This window comes from Anabrus simplex, chromosome 14 (genome assembly GCF_040414725.1).
Source record: "Anabrus simplex isolate iqAnaSimp1 chromosome 14, ASM4041472v1, whole genome shotgun sequence".
Classification (NCBI taxonomy): domain Eukaryota; kingdom Metazoa; phylum Arthropoda; class Insecta; order Orthoptera; family Tettigoniidae; genus Anabrus; species Anabrus simplex.
The window spans coordinates 38,961,046-38,985,105 of NC_090278.1; the positions used below are offsets into that span (position 1 = coordinate 38,961,046).

General features: G+C 38.3%; 1 protein-coding gene across 3 annotated transcripts in view; it reads right to left on the reverse strand.

The window, feature by feature from the left end:
- The window catches only part of LOC136885434 (NAD(P) transhydrogenase, mitochondrial), a 151,317-nt gene that overhangs the window by 42,462 nt on the left and 84,795 nt on the right, over positions 1-24,060 (reverse strand). For all 3 annotated transcript variants that reach the window (XM_067157984.2, XM_067157986.2, XM_067157985.2), the window contains 4 exons: positions 19,029-19,117; positions 16,930-17,128; positions 7,554-7,720; positions 1,554-1,691 (listed from right to left, as the gene is read on the reverse strand). In XM_067157984.2, the coding sequence (XP_067014085.2) occupies positions 1,554-1,691; positions 7,554-7,720; positions 16,930-17,128; positions 19,029-19,117 (593 nt within the window). The remainder of the gene's footprint in view (positions 1-1,553; positions 1,692-7,553; positions 7,721-16,929; positions 17,129-19,028; positions 19,118-24,060) is intronic.

Here is a 24,060-nt window from a genome sequence, read left to right on the forward strand (position 1 = left end):
ATCCTTGATATCTATGCCTAACAGATAGGTATTACGGCAACGATGGAATAGGAAAGGGCTAGGAGTGGGAAGGAAGCGACCGTGGCCTTAATCAAGGTACATTCCCAGCATTTGCCTAATGTGAAAATGGGAAACCATGGAAAACTATATTCAGGGCTGCCGACAGTGGAGCTCGAACCCACTATCTCCAGGATGCAAGCTCATTGCTGCCGCGCCCCTAAACGCACAGCCAAGTTGCCCGGTATTTGAAAACTGAAAACCATATTCTAAGGTCCACTGTTCCCCTCTCCTAATACACTAGCTTGTTGTAAAAGTCACTCTGCGATTGCCATACTCTGTGAGCTATAATACAGAGCAATATTGTCTACAGTATATATTGCGACGGTATTACTACTGAACCAGCAGCATCGAAAATATTTACTGCAATTCCGAACTGTGACACTGAGAACAGATCCCGAACATGATATGGCCCCGCTATTCGGACATGGAATAGACGAAGGGACAAAAATTTTGCAATTAAAACTGGCAAGTTACCTCGGAATTTCCATTGATGCAGGCCTAAAAGGATGCCATATCGCCATGTGATGTCGTAGACCTTTTCTAAACCAAAAAACAGCCACCAAATACTGTTTTTGGAGAAATGCGTCTTGGGTGGAATTCTCCAGGCGAACCTAGTGGTCAGTGGTGCAGCGTGTAGCTCTAAAACCACATTGGTACTTGGAAAAAAAAGTCCTCTTTTCTCCAAGCACCACACAACTTGGCGATTCACTGTCCTCTCCAATACTTTACATAGACCGTTAGTGAGACCAAAAAAGGTCTGTAACTTCCTGCATACTCAGGATCTTTGTCAGGCTACAGGAGAGGAATTACTATTCCCTGTCACCACTGTGATGGAAACCCACCCTCTACTCAGATTTGGTTGAACACCTCAGGAAGATATGAGACGCTATCCTTGCAAAGCACCAAGGCGCTGTGGAGTTCCCACTCCATTAAGGGCATGTTATAATCCTCTGAAACTTGAGTGGCAAAACTATGATGACATTCTGCGTCCTGCTTCAGAGCCAGGAAATCAGGACGGTAATTCCCGGAACCAGACACATCTGCAAAATGACGTGCTAGATGGTTAGCAACCATGGGTGGATTAGTGACGATACCGCTTGCAATGGAAATTCTCAGTACTGAGGAGGGTCCTTGCACTCTCAAAATTCATCAAAATACACTTGAGATGATGGTATATGTGACGTCAAGGACAACAAACATATGATAACAGCATTTAGGAAGTAAACAAAGAACTATGACAATTTCAATGAAGCACTGATTATATAAACACTGATACTGTTTGCAAAATTTGCCAGGGCTGATGTAATCAAACACTGGCACACACAGGATTAATTCAGAAATCCACAAAATTATCTTTTACAATAACATATGACACGTTCCAGATTACTTTAACATTTCTCATATAAATAAATAAACAAACAAACAAACAAATACTGAAAGAAGGAAAGAAAAAAAATACCTAATTGAACAAATAAATAGACATGTATACTTACGTGAAAGTTATTCCACCGATGAAGGTACCCAGAAAGATGGCTGTTTTCACAATGTTGGCAGCAGGATCCGTGGCGAAGTGAGGGAAATCATGGAGGTACGTAGCAAAGCAAGTGAGGACTGCTGCAAGGCCCACCAAACTAAAAAAATAATGTATAACAGGTATTAAATCAATGTAGCATAGAAAAGAAACTATGTCAGTAGGTAAACTGAGGAAAGATTTCAAAATTTCCATTCATTTTCAGTAAAACACTCAAACAATTATCTTTGACAGATCGAATCACACCTGCACAAATACTTAATTGATTTGGTGAGGAAGTAATTTTTAGGCAAATGCATGAAAGAGTATTTGCCTCAATTGGACACACGCTGCAACATCAAGGCCTGCTCATCATCATCATCATCATCATCATCATTTCTTCGCTCCAGCAAGCCGGGTGCGGCTGTGTACGAGTCTCCTCCAGTTTGTCCTATCCATCCACAGATGCTGCTCACATATGCGACGCCAGTTCTCATCTCTAATTTCAAGGTCCTTCAATATCTGTTTTTCCCAAACATCGCGAGATCTTCCTCTTGGTCTCTTCCCAGGAACATTGTGGTCAAAGTATGTTCGAGGAGTACTGTGAGGGTCCATTCTTTTCATGTGACCATACCATTGCAATCTCTTCACTTCTAGAGTCTCCAGCGCTCTTCTTTCCAATCCAAGCTGTTACCGGATAACCACATTCCTTATTTTATCCATTTTTGTTTTTTGTAGACGAGAACAGAGGAACTTCATTTCTGTTGCCTGAAGACAACTCTTTGTTGGTCCAGTAAGTGTTGCTGCTTCCAGGCCATACGTCAATATAGGTACTAGATATATTTTGTACAAGCTGATCTTGGAAACTAACGGAAATGTTTCATCCCAAAGTATTTGACGTACAGCGTGATAGAATTTGGAAGCTTTCTGTATTCTGTTGCTAATCTCTTGATGTATGGTATTGTCTGATGACAGAACACTACCTAAATACTGGAATTTGTCTACAATATCCATCTCATCTCCAATTCTTAGATGAACAGTTGGAGAGTTTTTACTCATCACCAAGCCAACTGTCTTTGTTTTGCTGATTTTGAGACCTACAGTTGTAAAAGCTTCATGCCAGAGATCTAGTCTAGTTTGTACTTCGGCTTCTGTCTCACCCCATACCATTACATCATCAGAAAAAACCAGTGCATTAGTTGTTGGATCCTTTCTTTTAACTGCTTTTAAAACTTCATCCATTATGATTATGAAGAGAAGTGGTGAAAGACAACTTCCTTGCTGGACTCCACTCTTCATTTCGAACCAACCTGACCTTCCATCCTGGACCTGGACACAACACTTGGTTTCATCATATAATCGTTGTACCCGTGCTATGATGTCATCGGGCACTTTCTGCTGCAGGAGAAAATGAAAGACAGGCTGGAGGTAAAGAAACAGAGAGGAAGACTATGTCTCACTTTTATAGACTAACTGAAACAAGAAGTGAGAGCTCACACATTTGGGCAACTAAAGGAAAAAGCTCTCTGCCTTGTAAGTTGGACAGCTATCATCAGAGAAGCAAACTAGCCAGATGGCTGATACACTATGGGCAGATGTTGTATGTCAATGTAGAATCCTTTAACACGTGCAGATGGTGGTGAGGCTTGATAGTGAGAACAGACAGCAGAAATTGTCCATACAATTACTTGCATGGCATCAATCCAAATATCTTTTTCACAATCATTGTGAGATGCATATGACCATCACAGGGTCTCCAATGAGTCCAGACATTTTTCCTTCCTGATCTCTGCGGATTTTGTAACAGGTGACAAAGTGAAAACCCCATGGGCTCTCATTTCAGGAGCGTGTTAGTAACCACGAGACCCCTACCAGAGGCTCACATTGCTTACATGTATTTTTGCCAGGCTCCTCACACTTTCATCATTCTCCCTTACTGATCCTGTTGGTATTCAGTTTGCGAAGCCCAGGGTACCTTTTGTTTTCGTGCTGTTTGTGGCTCTTCATTTTCTTCTGTTGATATCCTCATTCTCAGAAGGGTCGGATCTGTCTTGTCTGTCAATTCTCACTTTCTTCTGAACTTCACAATACAGTATATCCCGATTTTGCGTGACCTCGATTTAACGTAAACCTGCATTTAACGGAAGAAATTTCCAGTCCCTAAAATTATTCCATAAGAGCAATGCTATTTTATATTCTATTTAACATAATTCACAATAAGGCAAAACCCACATTTAGCATTAAGGAAATGTTAAAATTCTCAAATATTTCTATTCGTTTTGGTTATGGGACATTAAGAACCTATAAAAAAGACGTCATAAGGTTGCTAAGGATGATTCAAGGCAGAAAAGGAAATTAGAGCTCGGGCACTTAAGGCTAAAGTGAGATGTCGGACTTAGATGCCCATCCGACCGCAGCCGATGTAGCAGAAGAGAAACCTGTTTTAATGACAATGTTATTATAACCTTCGAAAATTCAACCTGTGCAATATCCTGCGGTTACAATGAGAACCCTTTTACTGATTCATCCGTTATTATGGGCAAATTCGGGCGTGTCAGTTTGTATCAGTTATCAATATTCACACACTCTACCAAATATAGATGACTCTACTCCAGCGTTAATATTGAATGCGATCAATTATCTTCCGTATCGATTCCTTGCTACGCGCGAGCAAGTTGATCTTGATCGAGCCTAGGGTCTCCTCACAACTCCACTCATTCCCTTTGCACAACTCCAAGTCTCCGACTCATGTAAACAAACATTGGGATAATATGTTTTTGCAATAAGTGCCATGCCAGCAGTTGTTAACTCCTCAGGATTAAAAGCTGAAGTAAATGATTGCTTAATTTTAATACTATGCACAGAAATAAAATAAGAATGTGATACTTATTCTTCATCTCAAGATACAGCGGTGTGCATAATTTCAAAGGTTAGGTTATATACTTTTGTGTCTTGCTAAATTTCAGAAAGGCTGTTTTCGTGTAAATTTATAGTGAAAATATTATCACTATTCTACAGGGAGCTTGAAATATGTTTTCATAATACGTGCACGATAAACCTAGATTAGGCGATGCCATTTGAAGTAAGAAAATGGAAATGTTTGCCACAAGCCTCTGGAGTGATGCTTTACACTTAAAAAGAATGAAAATATGTGCTAATGAATAACCCGCTGCTTGAAAAACATCTGCAAAAATGTTTAAACAAACCGATTGCTGTTGCATACCGATTTTAATGTTTTTGTGCGAGTTTGGTATCTTTCCCGCCTTTTATGGAAAATCATATATAATGTTATAAGAACAACCTTAAACCGAAGCAGTTCTGCATTCACCGAAAAAAATCTGTCAAAATGAAGCACAAACCGTAACTACAGTACAGTGTGTAGGGTAGATATCTCCCTGTTTTATTGCTGTCACTGTGTAAATAATGTATGATGGTACAACTTCTGTTAATACAGGCAAAGATCTCTGGAAACCTCAATTTAAGGTAAACCCCCATTCAAGGTTTAAAAAAATCAGGTCCCTGTAAAAACGTTAAATAGGGGTTCTATTGTATTACAGTAATTAAGCCATTTTTCCTCTGATAAATGATTCCCTCCACACCCCCTCATAAACCTCTTCAGCAGTGGTCACCAAAGTGCTCCCCAGCATGAAGTAAAACAACGGGGCAAAAGTTAATATAATTACAAATTCCATCTCTTTTGTAAATACAGCAAACTCGACTGGCACAAGTAAGTGGAAACAAAGCCAGAACTCAGCTAAGGGCCTCATGGTAGCCAACCTACGCTCTAAAGTTCAGAGCCCCTGAGGCCCCTTTTAGTTCCCTCTTACGACAGGCAGGGGATACCGTGGGTGTTATTATAATGCCCCCACCAACAGGGGGACATGTGCATGATGACTGAATATCAGAGGTGACTGGGTCCATACACAAAATGGAAGATGATAACAACAACAACAACAACACCACCAACACCAACACCAACACCAACAACAACAATTGGACAGATAAACCCAAACAGAAGATCTCATGAGCCATTATTTTGTGCACCAAGTACAAGAAGTGAGACAGAAGGAAGGTTGACAAAATTAAGTCTGGATCATCGTCTTGCATATTTAAGTTTACTGTGACCTCTAGAAACAAACTAGCTGAAGTACCCGTCGTTGATGGGATAATTACTTAGCATGTGCATCCCTCATATTGTTCCCCAGATTCTGAGGAACATAAGTGGACATACCTCTCCCTGTCAGTGGCTTGTTGTGACTTACTTGCTTCCTCGCTCTTTGTATCCTTTTGCAATTTAATATTGTTTTGTATTATTGCTGATTTCAATATGATCTCTTCCTTCCAGTATAAAAGAAAGATAATTCTATATAACTTGAGTTATGTAGTATTTATCAATAGGACCACTAATAATATTTAAACCGAGCTTGATAGCTGCAGTCACTTAAGTGCGGCCAGTATCCAGTATTCGGGAGATGGTAGGTTCGAACCCCACTGTCGGGAGCCCTGAAGATGGTTTTCCGTGGTTTCCCCATTTTCACACCAGGCAAATGCTGGGGCTGTACCTTAATTAAGGCCAAGGCCGCTTCCTTCCCACTCCCAGCCCTTCCCTGTCCCACCGTCGCCATAAGACCTATCTGTGTCGGTGCGACGTAAAGCAACTAGCCAAAAAAAAAAAAATAATAATAATTTTAGGCCTTCCCCTAAATTACCATTTCACTCAGCGTGAATAAAATTATTTATAACCTAGATTGTAGAGCTTCATTCTCCGACTTTACATACCGATTTTCATTCAATTCTCTTCAGCCCTTTTCTTGTGATGAGCGTACTTACAGAGAAAATTAAAAAGTGCATTTCCTTGTTACTGTGGACACGACGAATATAGAAATACCATTCTTTTTAAATTCTGAGCAATGTACAGACAAAACTCTGATTTTATATATATAGATGAGAAATTCTCACGACTAGCCACCAACTTGTCCGGCCCCGCGGTGTAGGGGGCAAGCGTCCACCTGTCACCCGGCGGCCCCGGGATCGATTCCCGGTCAGGTCAGGGATTTTCAATTGTAAATGATTAATATCCCTGGCCTGGGGACTGGGCGTTTGTGTCATCCTTAACATTCCTTTCCTCACATTCAACACTTTACACTTCCGCCATTTACAAAATACACGCAGGTTACTCACATACGGTCCAAGTAGTCGGGTCAACGCCCCACGCCCCGAACAATTTTTTTTTTTAAAGCCACCAACATGGATGAAACACATGGCTACATTCGCCTGACTGTGATGTGGCATGTCCAGTTTGTGCTGGTGCATTTATTTATATTGGTTTAAAGTGAAGCTCTCCATTTGCACATCACGTGCTATGTCAGTTGGGTGGGAGCTCGACCTTAAACTAAACCATATATTATAAATTAATCTTCTTCTTCTTCTTCTTCTTCTATCACTCTCTGTTGAAGACAATTTCTACATAGTATGTGACCCAAACCGGATATTTTCATCAGGTGTCTATTCTCTCCTACTCTTCTTAGCCCTTCACCATTTCTCAATTTCCACTTCACATTTTCCATTCTTCTCCACAACCACATTTCAAAAGTTTCCAAATACTTTGTATCATTTTTTTAATGTCCATGTTTCAGCTCCGTGCAACACCACACTCCACATAAAACACTCCACATAAACTAATAGGGAATGTGTTATAGAGGTCAAAAGCCATCTCAACTTTCTGAAAGCTTCTTTCCCCATACATATTCTGCTTCTTGCATCTTCTGTACAGCTTCCATTCCACGTTAAGAAACTCATACGCAGTTAGATTCCCCAATCCAGCCAGGAATTGAACCTGGGGCCGTCCGAACCGAAGACCACTGCACTGACTGTTTAGCTAAGGAGGACATCGACTGTAACTTTATTTTGATTCATAAGATCACTGAAGAAGTCTTCAGCATCCACTGATAACAAAAACAAATAAGAAAAGACGGATATTTACCTGTGGAATCCAGCAACCAACTGAGGCAGGTCTGTAATCTGAATCTTCTTGGCAATAGTGGTGCCAATAACTCCACCAGCAGCCATAGCTGACAACATCTGCAACACAACTGTTGGACTGGGTCCCATGTGACCCAACGTTGCAGCAATACCACCACTCACACCAATCTAGGTGAAAGACACCGATGCTCAAGTAAATCATCATTTAATGGCACCAGTTACATGTAGGATAAACATAACAGTAAGAGGGAGCAATAAAAAGAATAGATTAGAACAAACATAAAAACACAGAAGAAGAAGAAGAAGAAGAAGAAGAAGAAGAAGAAGAAGAAGAAGAAGAAGAAGAAGAAGAAGAAGAAGATTATTATTATTATTATTATTATTATTATTATTATTATTATTATTATTATTATTATTATTATTATTATTATTTAAAAGGGGCGTAACATCTAGGTCAACGGCCGTTAATGGTACAAAATGAGATAAAATGTAATGACAATTTAAAAACCCCAAATTCATCCACTGACCAGAATTCTTAAAATGATGATGAAGAATGAATGGATGAATATGAATTTAAAATAATCAGCAGATCCAACTCACAATATTGAAAGTTTAAAATAATTCCAAAATCAATCCACTGACTAGAATTCAAAAAGACTATGATGAACAGTGATTATGAACATTAATCAGTGAATCTGACCCACAACGCCCCACCTTCCCAGAAACTACAGTATCTTAAAACAATAGCATTACTGACCAAGGGACTCCTTACAAAGCACCATCCTAAATCGATGATGCTTGTTGTCTAAAGGGGTCCAAAATCCAGGTCAACGGCCTCTTCACCTGCGTTCCCCACCCACAGGGGGTTGTGTGTTGTCCGCGAAGCTATTTTATTTCGCTGAAGTCCGCCGACAAATTAATTAAGCTGCATTTGTAATATAAGATTATTATTATAGCTTAGTTTCAATTATTGCTAGTAAAGTAGAACCATGGTACTTCTCATGTTGCAATACTAATAAAAAATAGCACAGACTCATGGTGTTCCACATATTATGGTACTATTCACAAGTATTGTACATCGCAGAGGTAACGCAGACCTGTGGTGTTTCTCACATAATAGTGCCACTCATAGGCAACGCAAACCCATGGTGTTCCTAACATAGGTGTACTAATCACGGACGCCGGTATTCCCGTGGTGTTCTTCACACAGCAGATACTAATCACAGGTACTGTAAAACCCATACTGATTCATCCTCTGTTGTTACTAATCACAAACCTATTGTGTACCTAACATAGTGGTACTACTCGCAAGTAAAGGCAACCCATGGTGTTTCCTGCGTGATGGTACTAATTACAAGAAATCTCAATCATCCCTTGGTCACCCCTTTAAGTTGGCACTTACGACAGGCAGGGAATACTGGAGATGTATTCTTCGTCTGCGTCTCCCACCCACAGGGGTTTGTGTGTGGTCTGCGAAGCTATTTTATTTCGCTGAAGTCCACCAACAAGCCGGTTAGGACCCCCCTATTCACCACCTGGAACGCGCGACGTGGGAGTATCATCTCTCCCCCCCCCCCCAGTTACGCAAGCACAGCAGGTTCGCGCAATATACTTACAGTAGTTAAATTAATTAAGCTGCATTTGTAATATAAGATTATTATTATTATTATTATTATAGCTTAGTTTCATTTGTATTTTTTTTTCTTAATAAATCATAATTTTATTTTTATATTATGGTTCAATATAAGAGACTGCCAGGAGCCCTAATTTCGCCATTAATATTAACATCTATATATATAAAACCCTGCCTTGCGAACAATGTGACCTTGCCGCGGTGAGGAGACTTGCGTGTCCCAATGAAGCAGATAGCCGAGCCGCAGGTGCAACCATATCGGATGGGTATCTGTTGAGAGACCAGACTAAGGAATTGTTCATCGAAAGGGGGGTAGCAGCCTTTTGGAAGTTGCAAGGGCGGCAGTCTAAATGATTGACTGATATGCCTGATATGCTACACGGCTGAAAGCAACGGGGAAACTACAGCCATAACTAACTCCCGAGGACATGCAGTTCTCTCTGTATGAATGATGTCGTGATGATGGCTTCCTCCCGGGTAAAATATTCCGGAGGTAAACTAGTCCCCCATTCGGGGCGATCATCAGGAAGATCGATACTGACATTCTGCAAGTCGGAGCGTGGAATGTTAGAAGTTTGAATCGTTGTGGTAGATTAGAGAATCTGAAAAGGGAGATAGGTAGACTAAAGTTAGATATAGTTGGTATGAGTGAAGTACGTTGGCAGGAAGAACAAGATTATTGGTCAGGCGACTACCGAATTATCAACACAAAATCAAACAGAGGAAATGCAGGAGTTGGTTTAATAATGAATAAGAAAATAGGGCAGCAGGTAAGCTACTACGACCAGCATAGTGAAAGAATTATTGTCGTCAAGACAGAAACCAAACCAATGCCCACCACAATAGTGCAGGTCTATATGCCTACTAGCTCAGCGGATGATAAGGAAATCGAAAGAACATATGAAGAGATAGAAGATTTAATACAATATGTAAAAGGTGACGAGAATCTAATTGTGATGGGAGACTGGAATGCAGTGGTAGGCCAAAGAAGAGAAGGTAATACAGTAGGAGAATTCGGATTGGGACAAAGGAACGAAAGAGGAAGTCGGTTGGTTGAATTCTGCACTGATCATAATTTAGTCCTTGCCAATACTTGGTTCAAACACCACAAATGACGGCTTTATACGTGGACGAGACCTGGAGAAAATTGGAAGGTATCAAATAAACTTCATTAGGGTTAGGCAGAGATTCAGAAACCAGGTGTTGGATTGCAAAACTTTCCCAGGAGCAGACGTGGACTCTGACCACAATTTTTGGTCATAAAATGCCATCTTAAGCTGAAGAAATTGAAGAAAGGAATCTAGACAAGTTGGAAGAAAAGAGCGTGAGGGATTGTTTCAAGGAACATGTTGCAAAAGGACTAAATGGAAAGGCTGAAGGAAACACAATAGAGGAAGAGTGGATAGTCATGAAAAATGAAGTCAGCAGGCCTGCTGAAGAAATGTTAGGAAGGAAGAAAGGATCAACTAAGAATCAGCGGGTAACTCAGGAGATAGTAGACCCGATTGATGAATGACGAAAATACAAGAATGCTAGAAATGAAGAGGGCGGAAAAGAATACAGGCGATTAAAAAATCAAGTGGATAGAAAGTGCAAGGTAGCTAAGGAAGACTGGCTGAAGGAGAAGTGCAAGGATGTCGAAGGTTGTATGGTCCTAGGAAAGATAGATGCTGCATACAGTAAAATCAAAGAAACCTTTGGAGAAAGGAAATCTAGGTGTATGAATATTAAGAGCTCAGATGGAAAGCCACGTTTAGGGAAAGAAGGCAAAGAAGAAAGATGGCAGGAACATATCCAACAGTTGTATCAAGGTGAAGATGTAGATAATTTGGTTCTGGAACAAGAAGAGGCTGTTGATGCTGATGAAAAGGGAGACCCAATTTTGAAGTCAGAGTTTGACAGAGCTGTGATAGACCTAAATAGGAACAAGGCACCTGGAATTGATGACATTCCCTCTGAATTACTGAATGCCTTAGGAAAAACCAGCATGGCAAGGTTATTCCATTTAGTGTGTAAGATGTATGAGACAGGAGAAGTCCCATCCGATTTTCGACAGAATATTGTTATACCTATTTCCAAGAAAGCCGGTGCTGACAGGTGTGAAAACTATCGCACCATTAGTTTAGTATCTCATGCCTGCAAAATTGTAACACGTAATATTTACAGAAGAATGGAAAAACAAGTTGAAGCTGAGTTGGGAGAAGATCAGTTTGGCTTCAGAAGAAATGTAGGAACACGTGAAGCAATCCTGACTTTACGTCTGATTTTAGAGGATCGAATCGAGAAGGACAAGCCCACGTACATGGCATTCGTAGATCTAGAAAAGGCATTCGATAAGATTCTGACGGTGATTGGGATCAGATACCGAGAACGAAGAATTATCTACAATCTGTATAAATATCAGTCTGCAGTGATCAGAATCGAGGGCTTTGAAAAAGAAGCAGCAATCCAGAAAGGAGTGAGGCAAGGCTGAAGTTTGTCCCCCCTCCTTTTCAATGTTTACATAGAACGGGCAGTAAAGGAAATCAAAGAAAAATTTGGAGAAGGAATCACAATCCAAGGAGAGGAAATCAAAACCTTGAGATTTGCCGAGATATTGTTATTTTATCTGAGACAGCAGAAGATTACATGTTATAATTCTCATATTTTGGTCCGTATTGAATTGTACTATAAAGTCAAAGAAATATTAAAGTTTATTTGTTCCACTATTCAATACTTTTCTCTAACGCCCTCAACCAACACAGGGCACCGCTTTACAAGATTCAACATAGCAATCTGTATTCTTATAGAACTACCAATATGCAACTTGTTACCACATTTTTAGACAAGGACATTAAAGAAAGTGTATAAATTACGACTATTTGTCTGTAAGACTTTAAGAATATCTTAACTACTGTCAACCATCTTGCTCATATTTCCTACATCATCCTCACATTCATTTGTAATTTTTTTTTTTTTAATCAACCACAATTAAGAACAATCAGGATCCTGACTTTTTATTTTTCAGATTGAGATTAAGGCTGAAGATGCCCTTAAATAAAGGGCAAAACATGTCCCTATAATTTTATTCACAGATTTTAATTCTTAATTAAAATCACTTTTTATGTATTGAATAGGTGAAATAAATAAACTTTAATATTTCTTTGACTTTACTGCAGAAGATCTCGAGAAGTTGCTGAATGGTATGGACGAAGTCTTGGGTAAGGAGTACAAGATGAAAATAAATAAGTCCAAAACAAAAGTAATGGAGTGCAGTCGAACGACGGCAGGTGATGCAGGAAATATTAAATTAGGAGATGAAGTCTTAAAGGAAGTAGATGAATATTGTTACTTGGGTAGTAAAATAGCTAACGATGGCAGAAATCAAGGAGGACATAAAATGCAGACTAGCACAAGCAAGGAAGAGCTTTCTTAAGAAAAGAAATTTGCTCACTTCAAACATTGATATAGGAATTAAAAAGATGTTTTTGAAGACTTTCATGTGAAGCATGGCATTGTATGGAAGTAAAACATGGACGATAACTAGCTCAGAAAGAAAGAGAATAGAAGCTTTTGAAATGTGGTGTTACAGAAGAATGCTGAGGGTGAGATGGATAGATCGAATCACAAATGAAGAGATACTGAATCGAATTGGCGAGAGGAGATCGATTTGGCTAAATTTGACAAGAAGATGAGATAGAATGATAGGACACATCTTAAGACACCCAGGACTTGTTCAGTTGGTTTTTGAAGGAAGTGTAGGTGGTAAGAACGGTAGGGGTAGACCAAGGTATGAATATGACAAGCAGATTAGAGCAGATGTAGGATGCAGTAGTTACGTAGAAATGAAAAGGTTAGCACAGGATAGGGTGGCATGGAGGGCTGCATCAAACTAGTCTATGGACTGATGACTCAAACAACAACATATACAAAATAAGAGTTTTGTCTGTACATTGCTCAGAATTTAAAAAGAATGGTATTTCTGTATTTGTCATGTCCACAGAAACAAGGAAATGCACTTTTTAATTTTCCGTCATCTATGTCTGTCTGTCTGTCTGTCTGTACGAGCAACACAAAAAAGGGAAGAAGAGAAGTTAATGAAACTCAGTATGTAAAGTCAGGAAATAGGGCACTGCAACCTAGGCTGTAAATAATCTTATTCACGCTGAGTGAAATGATAGTTTAGGGGAAGGCTTAAAATTCATTGCTCAAAAGTCTATGTTATTATTGGTCCTATCGATACTACATGACAAAAGTTATATAAAATTAAATTTCCGATCATTTATATCTTACACATTTTTACCATATCGGCTACGATTACAGAGATATTCATGAATTTCAATTTTTGTTGCTAAGTCCATATCAATGCTGAGCCATGAGAAAATGGGTGAACTGAATTAATGAAAATCAGTATGTAATGTCAGGTAATAAGGGACTACAGTCTAGGCTATAAGCAACTTTATTCACGGTGGATGAAATGTAGTTTAGGGAAAGGTGCCAAAATTTTAGTTTTTTTAATACCTAAGTTCTTATGCAATTTAGTAAAATCTTATTCAACGTGCACACGACTTCATCTACAATTCTGCATACAATGTAGAAATTCATAGCGAAGCACAGGTATACTAGTTAGTTAATAATAGTAATAAAGACAAAACGGTAGGCAGTGGCAGGTGTTTTATTCAACAGGAAGATGCCTTTATACCTTAAGGGTAAGATATACAAAATGATGGTTTCTCTAGCCTAATTATTTGGTTCTGAACATCAGGCAACCATTAGAACACTGTAATATACCTGTAAAAAATGAACAATTATAATTCAATTTTTATAGGTATGTTACAGTATTCAAAGAGTTACATTTTATACTGTGACACATTGGAAAACTTATAGGTAATATTAACTGAGTCCACACTGAAAAAGTGGCTGTAATGTGAATGCTACAATGGGATCTTGGATAGAATGAGATGTATCAGGGTTTGGGTTTTTTTTTTTTTTTACCTAATGGTTTAACATCACTAACACACCGAAGGTTTTTGGCGACGGACGGGTGGGAAGGTAGTGACCATGGCCTTAATTATGGTACAACCTCAGCATTTGTCTGGTGTGAAGCTGGGAAACCACAGAAAACCATCTTCAGGGCTGCCAACAGTGAGATTCAAACCCACCATCTCCTAAATGCAAGCTCACCACTACGCAACCCTAACTGCACGGCCAATTCGCTCAGAGTAAGAGTCTTTCAGAGCGACTCCATTAGAGGGAAAGCTTCAAGAAAGAATCTGAGATGGTATGGCCATCTGGAAAGGAGACCTGAGGGATATGTTGTGCAGAGAGTCAACCAACTGACAGAAGAAGGCGAGCCAGTACTAGGATGACAAAACATGAGATGGAAAGCTCAAGTTATGATGGATGTACAGAAATCACAAATTCCCGAGAATAAGATCCAGAACAGGAGATAATGGAGGAGAGCAACCAGAAAGGACTATCCCAGCTCACTGGGAAAAAGACTAAGAAAAAAATAAGAAGAACGTATGTCCACCGCCTCAGTTCAGTTTCCTGATACAGAGTCAAGGTTAAGGTGCAGTGAAATTAAAGGGCACGTTTGTTTATGGCCAAAGTTCTTCCGGAAACTAACTTCATTCATTCATTCATTATTTATTTACCATAAACCTTTACAGCATCTATGGAAGGTCAGGGGAAAAGGAACTTCAGTTGAGGAGCTAACGAAGGTGAAATGAATGATTGTGAACGAAGTGGATAAGGAGGTGGGACGAATTAGCTGTGGCCTATGAATAGGAACTGTCCCAGCATTTGCCTAGAAGTAAAAATGGGAGACTACAGAAAACCACTTACTCTCAGGGTAGCTGGCAGTGGAATTTAAACCTTGAATGCAGAGCTTGCAGCACCTTAACACGCAGTCACCCCGCTCACTACGAAGAATAAATACATAAATAATTAAAGAATATAATTAACACTTATAGTGCCAGGTGGTCGATGTATCGGCCATGCAAGCTGCTGCTAAAAATGCTGGGACCCGATCTGTCAGCCACGTGCTTCTTTCGCCTATATCTTCACTTCTTGCTGCACAATGGCAGCATAAGTAATACTGCCGGAAAGACTGAAGCATTTATTCTCTGGAAATATCGATATCATATAATATAGATATCAGTGAAGTTTTATAAAAGCTTTATTTCGACGCATTGTAAGTTTCACACATGGTAGCCCTGCACTCTGAGACTTCGTGTCACTTGCTTGATATCTCACTTGTTTTATACGTTCACTTATTTACCTTGAATAGTGTAAATATGGATAAGTACATAAGAGATTATAAAAATATGCAATGTTTCAACATTAAGTAATTCATTAGAGAATAATTTATCGACTGATAAGAGTTCAAAGATAAGAAGAGCTTGTGTGTGAATAATTTTGTCAAAATGTGTAATTTTCAAAAAGTACTAACAAGAATTGCATAAAACATTAGTTTATCAAAATTAGCTGAATATTCTCACAAAGGTATCACACCAATGATAAAAATACACTATACACTATAAATGTAAAATTAGGTCAAATTTTGAAATTTAAGTTTTTCAAAAAATAATAAAAATTCCATTCACTTTTAACCTTTTAAGTGCTGAGTTGACTGTTTGGCACCTCAGTGCTGAGTTTTTCATTCATATGTAAAAAAAATTTGTAGAAGCCGATTTGTTCAATTATCTGCACCAACTCCACTAGCACAAAAGTTTCTAAAAAATCAATGATTTTCGGGTTTTCATTAAACACTACTTGGCCCTCAGAGCCTGTCACAGTTACCTGAAACTCTGGTTTTCGGGTTTTCATCAAACACTACTTGGCCCTCAGAGCCTGTCACAGTTACCTGAAACTCTGGTGAAGAAAAGTAATCCATCCGCCACGAAATTAGCGATAAAATAGCTTTTGTACTCACCGTGGTTTTTTTTTTCTTAAGTTTAGAAGGAGGCTCTGTTTCTCTCTCACATACAATATTTTCAGCACTCTCTCTATCACACTCACTTTAAAAATCGCTTAACAATTCCTTAAAATGATTATATCCATCATCACTTTCCGCTGTGGTTAATAACTGAAAGATTCTGTGATCCGAAATAACATCGCTGAAAGAGCAAATAAATTGTTGTTCCGCCATGTTTGTTTACATCACAGATGAACTTCACAGACGTTACAAAAAGCTCTGTAACTTACTTCCCGAAGCTATAATCTCTGATCAGTTAGTTCTACATAATGCCTAACAGATTCTAGAACATGTCAGAGATCAAATTAGCACTCGAAAGTGAACCGGGAAATTCAAAAAAATTAAAATTCTCGCGCACCATCTATAGACGGGCGTAGCACTGGTGGACCGGCCGCGTCAGCCCGTAAAACTATTGCAATCACGCTCAAATGTTCTCTAGTGTGCTATGAAAAAGAAAAATGACATGGATTTACCTCCAAAAATATAAGCAGGAGAATGTTTCTCCTTAGCGCGTGCATTTTCATTATAATGGTCTTGGTATTCTTAGTGCAACCACCAACACATTACAGCCTCGCATCAAAAGGGTTAAATACATTAAATACTGTTTAAAAAATGTTGTTCATCTGTATCAACCAAGGTGTTACACTAAACTTGGTGGTTATAACCGAGTTCAACTATATATTTGGGAAATAAGGCTCTAGATTTCCAGAATCAAATCACTATAACATTATTAATCTGACATTAGTAAAAATACATGTACATACTCAATTTGACTTTCAGACTCACCATGCCCAGAGAATTTCCAAGTCTAGAAGTCTTCTGTGAGCTGAGGCCAGCCAGAGCACCAACACAACACAGAGAGGACACCAGATAGGCCGTGTTGTGAATCTCAGGAAATCCCGCCAAAGCTCCCAATCCGTACAGGCCAAGGAATGTTCCACCTGGGATGGCATACAGATAGTTGAACTCGGGAGGATCTGTTGGCCTAGATAAGAAAATATATAAATATTCTGAGTCTCAGAAAACCCACTAATTTATCTTTCTACATTATTTCACACTTTAACCCCCATACAATCATCATCAATCTGAATGCCACATAGATCAGTCTACAGGTGATAATTAAATTCACTGACTCAGCATTCTGCAAGTATCACAAAGAAATAAAAAAAGTATAACTCAAGAACCAAACAACATAATTTAATACAATTTTTACAACTCAACAAGACATTAAGTCACGATGTTAAGTACAAATCCAAGGCTCCATTAAATCTGAGCATTGTTTGAATTTTCCTTTTTTGCAATACAGCATTTCATTCCCTGCTCATTCCCACCATGTCATCGTACTGTGCCTCCCATCAACTGAGATCACCCGCATTTGCTGCAGTCCCTGAAATGACAACGTTTCTGAGAAAGAAGGGTTTGCCTATTAAAGCAGTTTCATTGCTGGACAATGCAGAGTCACATCCAGACGAGTAGGAACTAGTATGTGATGGAATTCATGCTTAATTTTTGCCCCGTAACGTAACAAGTTTGAGACAACCTATGGATCAGGAAGTTTTGGAATATCTTAAAGAAAAGAATTGGCTCCGCCTACTACATTCACTCCTGGAAGCAACAGAATGTGAGGAAAACATCACAAACTTCCTCAAACAGATAACGATAAACATATTGCTCTGGTTAGCAGAATCATGGGATGAATTTAAGCCAGAAACACTCACAAAATCATGGAAGAAGATTTTAGGAAGTGCTGTGTCTGATGACATTAACTCCGATGTTGATGGCATGCCAAATTTGTCAGATTCTAGTGAAATTGAAGTTACCGAATGGATGAAGATTAATGAACAGTATGAACTTACAGATGCATCAATCACTGAAATGTTGAATGAATCAACAGAAGATAGTTGAGGAAGAAGTTTTAGTAGAGACAGTGCCAAATATGTCTCATAGCGAGGATCTCACTGCGTTGGAGGCGGCACTACACTACACAGAATAACAACAGAGGCAACTCCCACTGACAACCTGCTCTTCAAGCGATGGCGTGACGTTGCTGCACAGAACCAATGCAGCATTCAGAAACAGAAGTCAATAAGGACTTGTTTCAAAAAATAACCTTAATGCATGCCATAACACTAAGAAATGACAATACAGGAACTTAGCTTCAACCGTTGCCGAATTTTCTTATGTTTCACGATTTTCCCTGTGTCGTTCCATGTAGTCCGAAGATGAAATGTCACGCATTTTACCCCGTTAAGGACTGCAAGTTTGTTCTTTGATTCTTACTTCACTTAATTACTCCCCAGTCAGATTTTGCCGTCACTTACTGTTGTGGTTGCTTCAATTGATGTTGGAAGAAGGCATAATATGAAGATGAAATGAAAGCTTTTGACTGACCAACAAACGGTAACAGCCTCGGCTAGAAGTGCACCCACACATGTAGCACGGAATTTAATTTCTTTGATTTAGCTAGTTCCCGTGTGCATGAGTTGACAACATCCAAATGCGAGTCTAGATTCTGCTCTCATCAGTATTCCATAAAGTTTTACGTGACAATGAAGCATACACAGCCTTTGTATTGACTAAATTATCCAAATACAGAAGACGAGGATGACTCTTTTCCAGGAGAAAGTTCTCTAAAACAATATGCAAATCCTAGATCTTTCATGGGAGCTGCAAAATATTATTTTACAACTATCCTTCCACTTTAATTGTTTGATATAAAACAATATATAAACAGAACTTATTATAAAACTTGTGCTTTGTTAATGAGAACATTAGAAATAAATGAATATACATACATTTGAAAATAATTCTTCTCTCACTAATTCACCACTTAAACGGAAATACACCGCTTTATTTTTTTTTTAGCTGGGATCATATGGACTCACCGTTTGAACATATCCAACATACGCTTTGTCACTAGAAAGCCACCAAAGATGTTGATAAAAGAGATGAATGCTGCAGATGCTGCCAAAGTCTGAAATGGAAGAGAAAGTTTTGAACAATTATAGTTAGGAACCTGAATTTCTCTTCTCTGAAGTTTTAAGACGAAAACCAATTTTATTACCAGTTTTACCATGCCTTGCATCACTTCATACAATATAAAACAACAGTGCAGCATAACTCCATATCATATCAACACAATTTTTTAATGAAATTTTTGAGATTTTAAAAATATGGCTTTTTTTAGAAAATCAAAATCTTGACTTCATTTTTAAATCATAGGCCTACATTTTTTAAATCTGTACATACTGTGTTGTATATCCTACAACAGTTATTCAAATTTAACAAGACAAACCCAAGAACTGAAAACTTCCTCAATTTATACGATAAGAATTCCTATAACTCCATTCCCAACAGTAACAGTAAAACTTTGGGCTTAATACTTGTCAGTCAGACAACGAATGTAACTTGTAAAAGGAACACTGATCCGCTGTTACCTAAGGACTCCCATCGCCCTGCCCTAGAAGTAGAAATACAGATGACTCCAAACTGTAGAAACTGCAAAAGGAAAACTCAAAATACTTATAATTTTTAAAAAGCTAATTTTGAACACTTGTTCACAGGAATGAAAGATCTTACTTGGGATGACTTGTACAACTGCAGTGATGTAGACAAAGCACTGGCCTGTCTTTATTCTAAAATTTACGCAGTATTAAGTGAAACTATTCCTAAACATGGCTCGTAGAAAGTCAGGACATACCCAATTTGGTTCTCAGCGGGCATAAAACAAAAAATTAAGAGAAAGAATATTTCCCGAAATGAAAGCACCTTTCAGGATATTACAATAGGAAATTTAAAATTTGAAGGTCTGAAATAAAGACTGCAATTAAATCCTCATATAATGATTATATAAAAACTATACAGCAGGATATTGCTTTTGGATACGGGTAAAAGAAAAAAAGAAAAACAATAGTCACAATATGTACGAATAAGACTCTAAACTATTAAATAATTATACAAGTATTACAGAAGGATTTGCAATGTACTTTCAGTCTGTATATTCACAAGGAACAGCTCAATATAATATTCAGTCACTGGCATTATCCACATTGACAGCATTACTATAGAGGATGTTAAACTAGCATTAAAAAAAGCTGAAGCCAAAGAGTTCCACGGGACCAGATCAAATACCGCCATATATTATAAAAGGTTCCAAAGATGTACTGAAATATCCCCTCCTCTTCATTTATAACTTAATTCTCAAAACATCTGTATGAATATGTTTTGTGTTTAAATCTGGTAATCTGTAAAAAACTACCAACCTATATCAATTCTTTCAGCTATAGCTACAGTCTTCAAATTTATATTATGTCATAAACTCACAGTCAATACAAGACCTTTAATATCAGAACACCAACATGGATTTATTTCAAGATGGACTACAGTAACAAATCTCGTAAATGTTATGCAATCAATATCCACAGAACTTGATAGAGGTGGCCAGATAAATGCAATATTTACTAATTCCGAAAAGGCCTTTGACAACATTGACCACGACATACAGTACTCCTAAAAAACTTAAGTATCCTTGGATTATCTTACCCACTACTATGACTTTTCAGCTCCTACCTAAGAGATAAGAACAGTATGTAATTTATCAAAGAAACTCAGCCAAAGAATATCCTGTAAATTAAAGAATAGTCCAGGGGTCTAATCTAGGACCATGGATGTTCCTCGCACTAATTACCATATTTGCTTGCATATAACTCGCCACCGCATATAATTCACCACCGCACATAACTCGCATTAATTTCTGACGTCATAAAGACACGTGGTACATACACGCAATAAAGTTTTGGGTATTCTGTGGATGTGCCTACATTAAATATCGGGACTGTACCAATTGCTGTTACAGTACTTTGAACCTGACAGCACGAGAAGAAGCTGCATTTCTTTCTACCTACAGAATGGTTGAGGCTAGCTGTTGTAACAAAAATAACTAACTCACACTCTCCCGCCCCAAGGCTGCATTCCTAGCCAGTCACACTACGCAGTCCCTCTCACTCTTCCTTCTTTGTCAATATGCTTATCGCTACCTGTCCGGCAGAGCTGATCATGTCAACTGGGAGTGTTTCCCTATCCAGGCAGTCAAGTGATCACGATATTAGGTATCATCCATCTGTTGTATTGTCGACAAGTACCAGTATTCTGTCTTCACGTTTCATTGTTGTTTCTCAGTTAAGTTTTCTTGTGTAGGTCAATCTTTAAGTTATGGAGAAAGGAGGTAGTTACATGGCTGGGTTTAAACTCAACGTGATAAAATGTGTTGAACATAGTAACAGAGCTGCCAGTCGAGAATTCAGTATGACCGAGTTTAATGTTCACTGGCATAAACAGAAAGCTGCACTAGAAACCACCAACCGAACACGTTGTTGTAACCATAAAGACGCACACACGAAATGATGTCAAATGTGTTTTATTTACAAATTATATACACATTATACACACATGATCCTTGCACTAACAAACTGCCGTCTTGAACAAAACACTGCTAAGAAGAAGAAGAAGAAGAAGAAGAAGAAGAAGAAGAAGAAGAAGAAGAAGAAGAAGAAGAAGAAGAAGAAGAAGAAGAAGAAGAAGAAGAAGAAGAAGAAGAAGAAGAAGAGGACTGCCACAATACCATGTCAACATACTACCAACGCAACAAAATCACAACATGAATTCACATACTCGATTAACGACTTTCACTAACAACTTAACTCGCTAAACAACTCAAACCCCAACTCCCAAAACTGCCTCTTTACATAGATTGCCTGCAGGGTTGGGCACTATGTCCCTGTTTCGGGACACTGTGCCGGTGCACAGTTATGTTCCGCTGTTCCGGAACACAGAGTGTCACTTGTTCAAAACATTCTCAAGCGAGACCAAGATATTGACTTTCTATCCCGTCAGAAGTGCCACTACGCACTCTCCTTCCCCTTCGCCTACTAGCTGACTACATAAAATCAGCTTCATGGTCCGTATCGCACTTCAATAGATTCACAATTAAGTATTTATTTATTTTCCACCTAGTCGATACAATGATTGCTTAAGGCAATTTTTAATGGTCAAAAGTGGTACATGTTTCGTATATTATCAACATCTTCAGCCACATAACACTGTTTAGATGAAAAATATATAAAATTGACAAAGTAATGCTTTAGAGGAAGTGACCTTAAAATTAACATAAGATTGACAAGATGAAAACAAACAAAACTCAAGAGAAAATATATAAATTATTTCTACAATAGAAAGCAGTCGTCAAGGAAACACTTGTACAATATTCCATAGAGAAATTGTCCTAATAAATATTCTTTTCTTAATAATTCATGAAAAAAGATCAATTTATAAATTAAAAATTATACAATTTATAAGTAATTATCGAAATGAAGAAATCCTGATATCACAGTGCGGCTCATATTATTAACATAGATGAAAATATAACTACTAATTCCTAGTTGTCAAATCTTATTAAGCCTGCTTTCCTTTGGAACAGTAACTCCTGTCATTCTTTCACAGTTTTGCGCCGGGTGTAATATTGATGATGCGTTCTTCCTTGCTCTTGCACCTGAGGAGGTGGAGGAGCGGGGGATATAGGTGTGTCAAGAATTTCCTTGCTGTCACCTATAGCTTCAACTGAGGAGGAATAAGTTGTAGGGCTATATGTAGGTGGAGAAATTCCAATTCTTTTTTCTTGATCCTTCTCAAGCATTTTCAAATATACTAGAATTTGATAATATAATGGATTCTTATATTCTACAGCCTCATTAAGGTTATCATTTTTCTTTACAAGTTGGTCTAGATGAATGTACAGGTCTTCATATGTGTTCATTAAGCTGCCCTTTTTTAACTTTTTTATGATGGTCAGGTCTTGTTCTATGTTGGTAAATTTATGACCTGTGGCAGTCATGTGTGATCCCATTGCTGAGAATCTTCTATGTTTTTCAGCATTCACATGTTCCAAATATCTAATTTTAAAATTGCGGCCAGATTGTCCTATGTATGTATTCTTACATTCAAAGCATGTAAGTTTATATATACCGGAATCAAAAAATTTATCTTTTTCCGAGAGATGCTGCTACCGTTATTGGCACTGCACACGAACAGACAGCTTTTAACACATCAGGTGGAACACAAGAGCCCTCATCACATGAGAATCAGGCATATGGGTCTACAGTATCATTTTCGAGCATATTATGGAAAAACTTTGATGCAGCCGTTGAAGAGCTCGTTCAAGCTCGAACTGTTAATCCAAAAGCAGCAAGTATCATATAGATGGACAAGTATTTAAATATGCCTCTTCTGCATAGGCTAGTGATTCTACTTCAATGGTGGAATGAGAACAAAGATACCGGCAGTGTGCACTTTGTTCATGCACCTGACATTCAGGAGCCATCATCGACTAAGTTTGTGCATGATCGTCGTAGCAGGATATTTAGCCAGCACACTCTCCCTCTGCTTGAGCTTTTCAGAATTTATGATTTTCACTTTCCTCGAGTTCAGAATGTATTGTGAACAGAATTACAGGCTCAGTGATATAACTGAATGCTCACAATGCTATCGTGTGCCCAGTTTGTAATCGGTTCTAATGCTACTTGGTACACATTCATTATTTCTAACATCTTAAAGAGAAACTGAGTCACTAGTATTATTATGAAACATCTACTTACATCTACTTACAAATATTAATATTATCATATTTATATTGTTATGATGGAGGGCCATGTCATATTGTAGGTGAAGACGTGACTTGTAAGTATCACTTCTTCACCTGAATGTTTCGTCTTCAAATGACTATTCAAGTTTTCCTATAATTAAAGGATGTAGAACATAATGACATACTGAGCCCACCAAGTTATTCACAACTACTTTAGAATTAAATAATACAGTAGCTTAAGTAATAATTTCACTGAAAATTCTCAAAGAAAAAACTCAAGT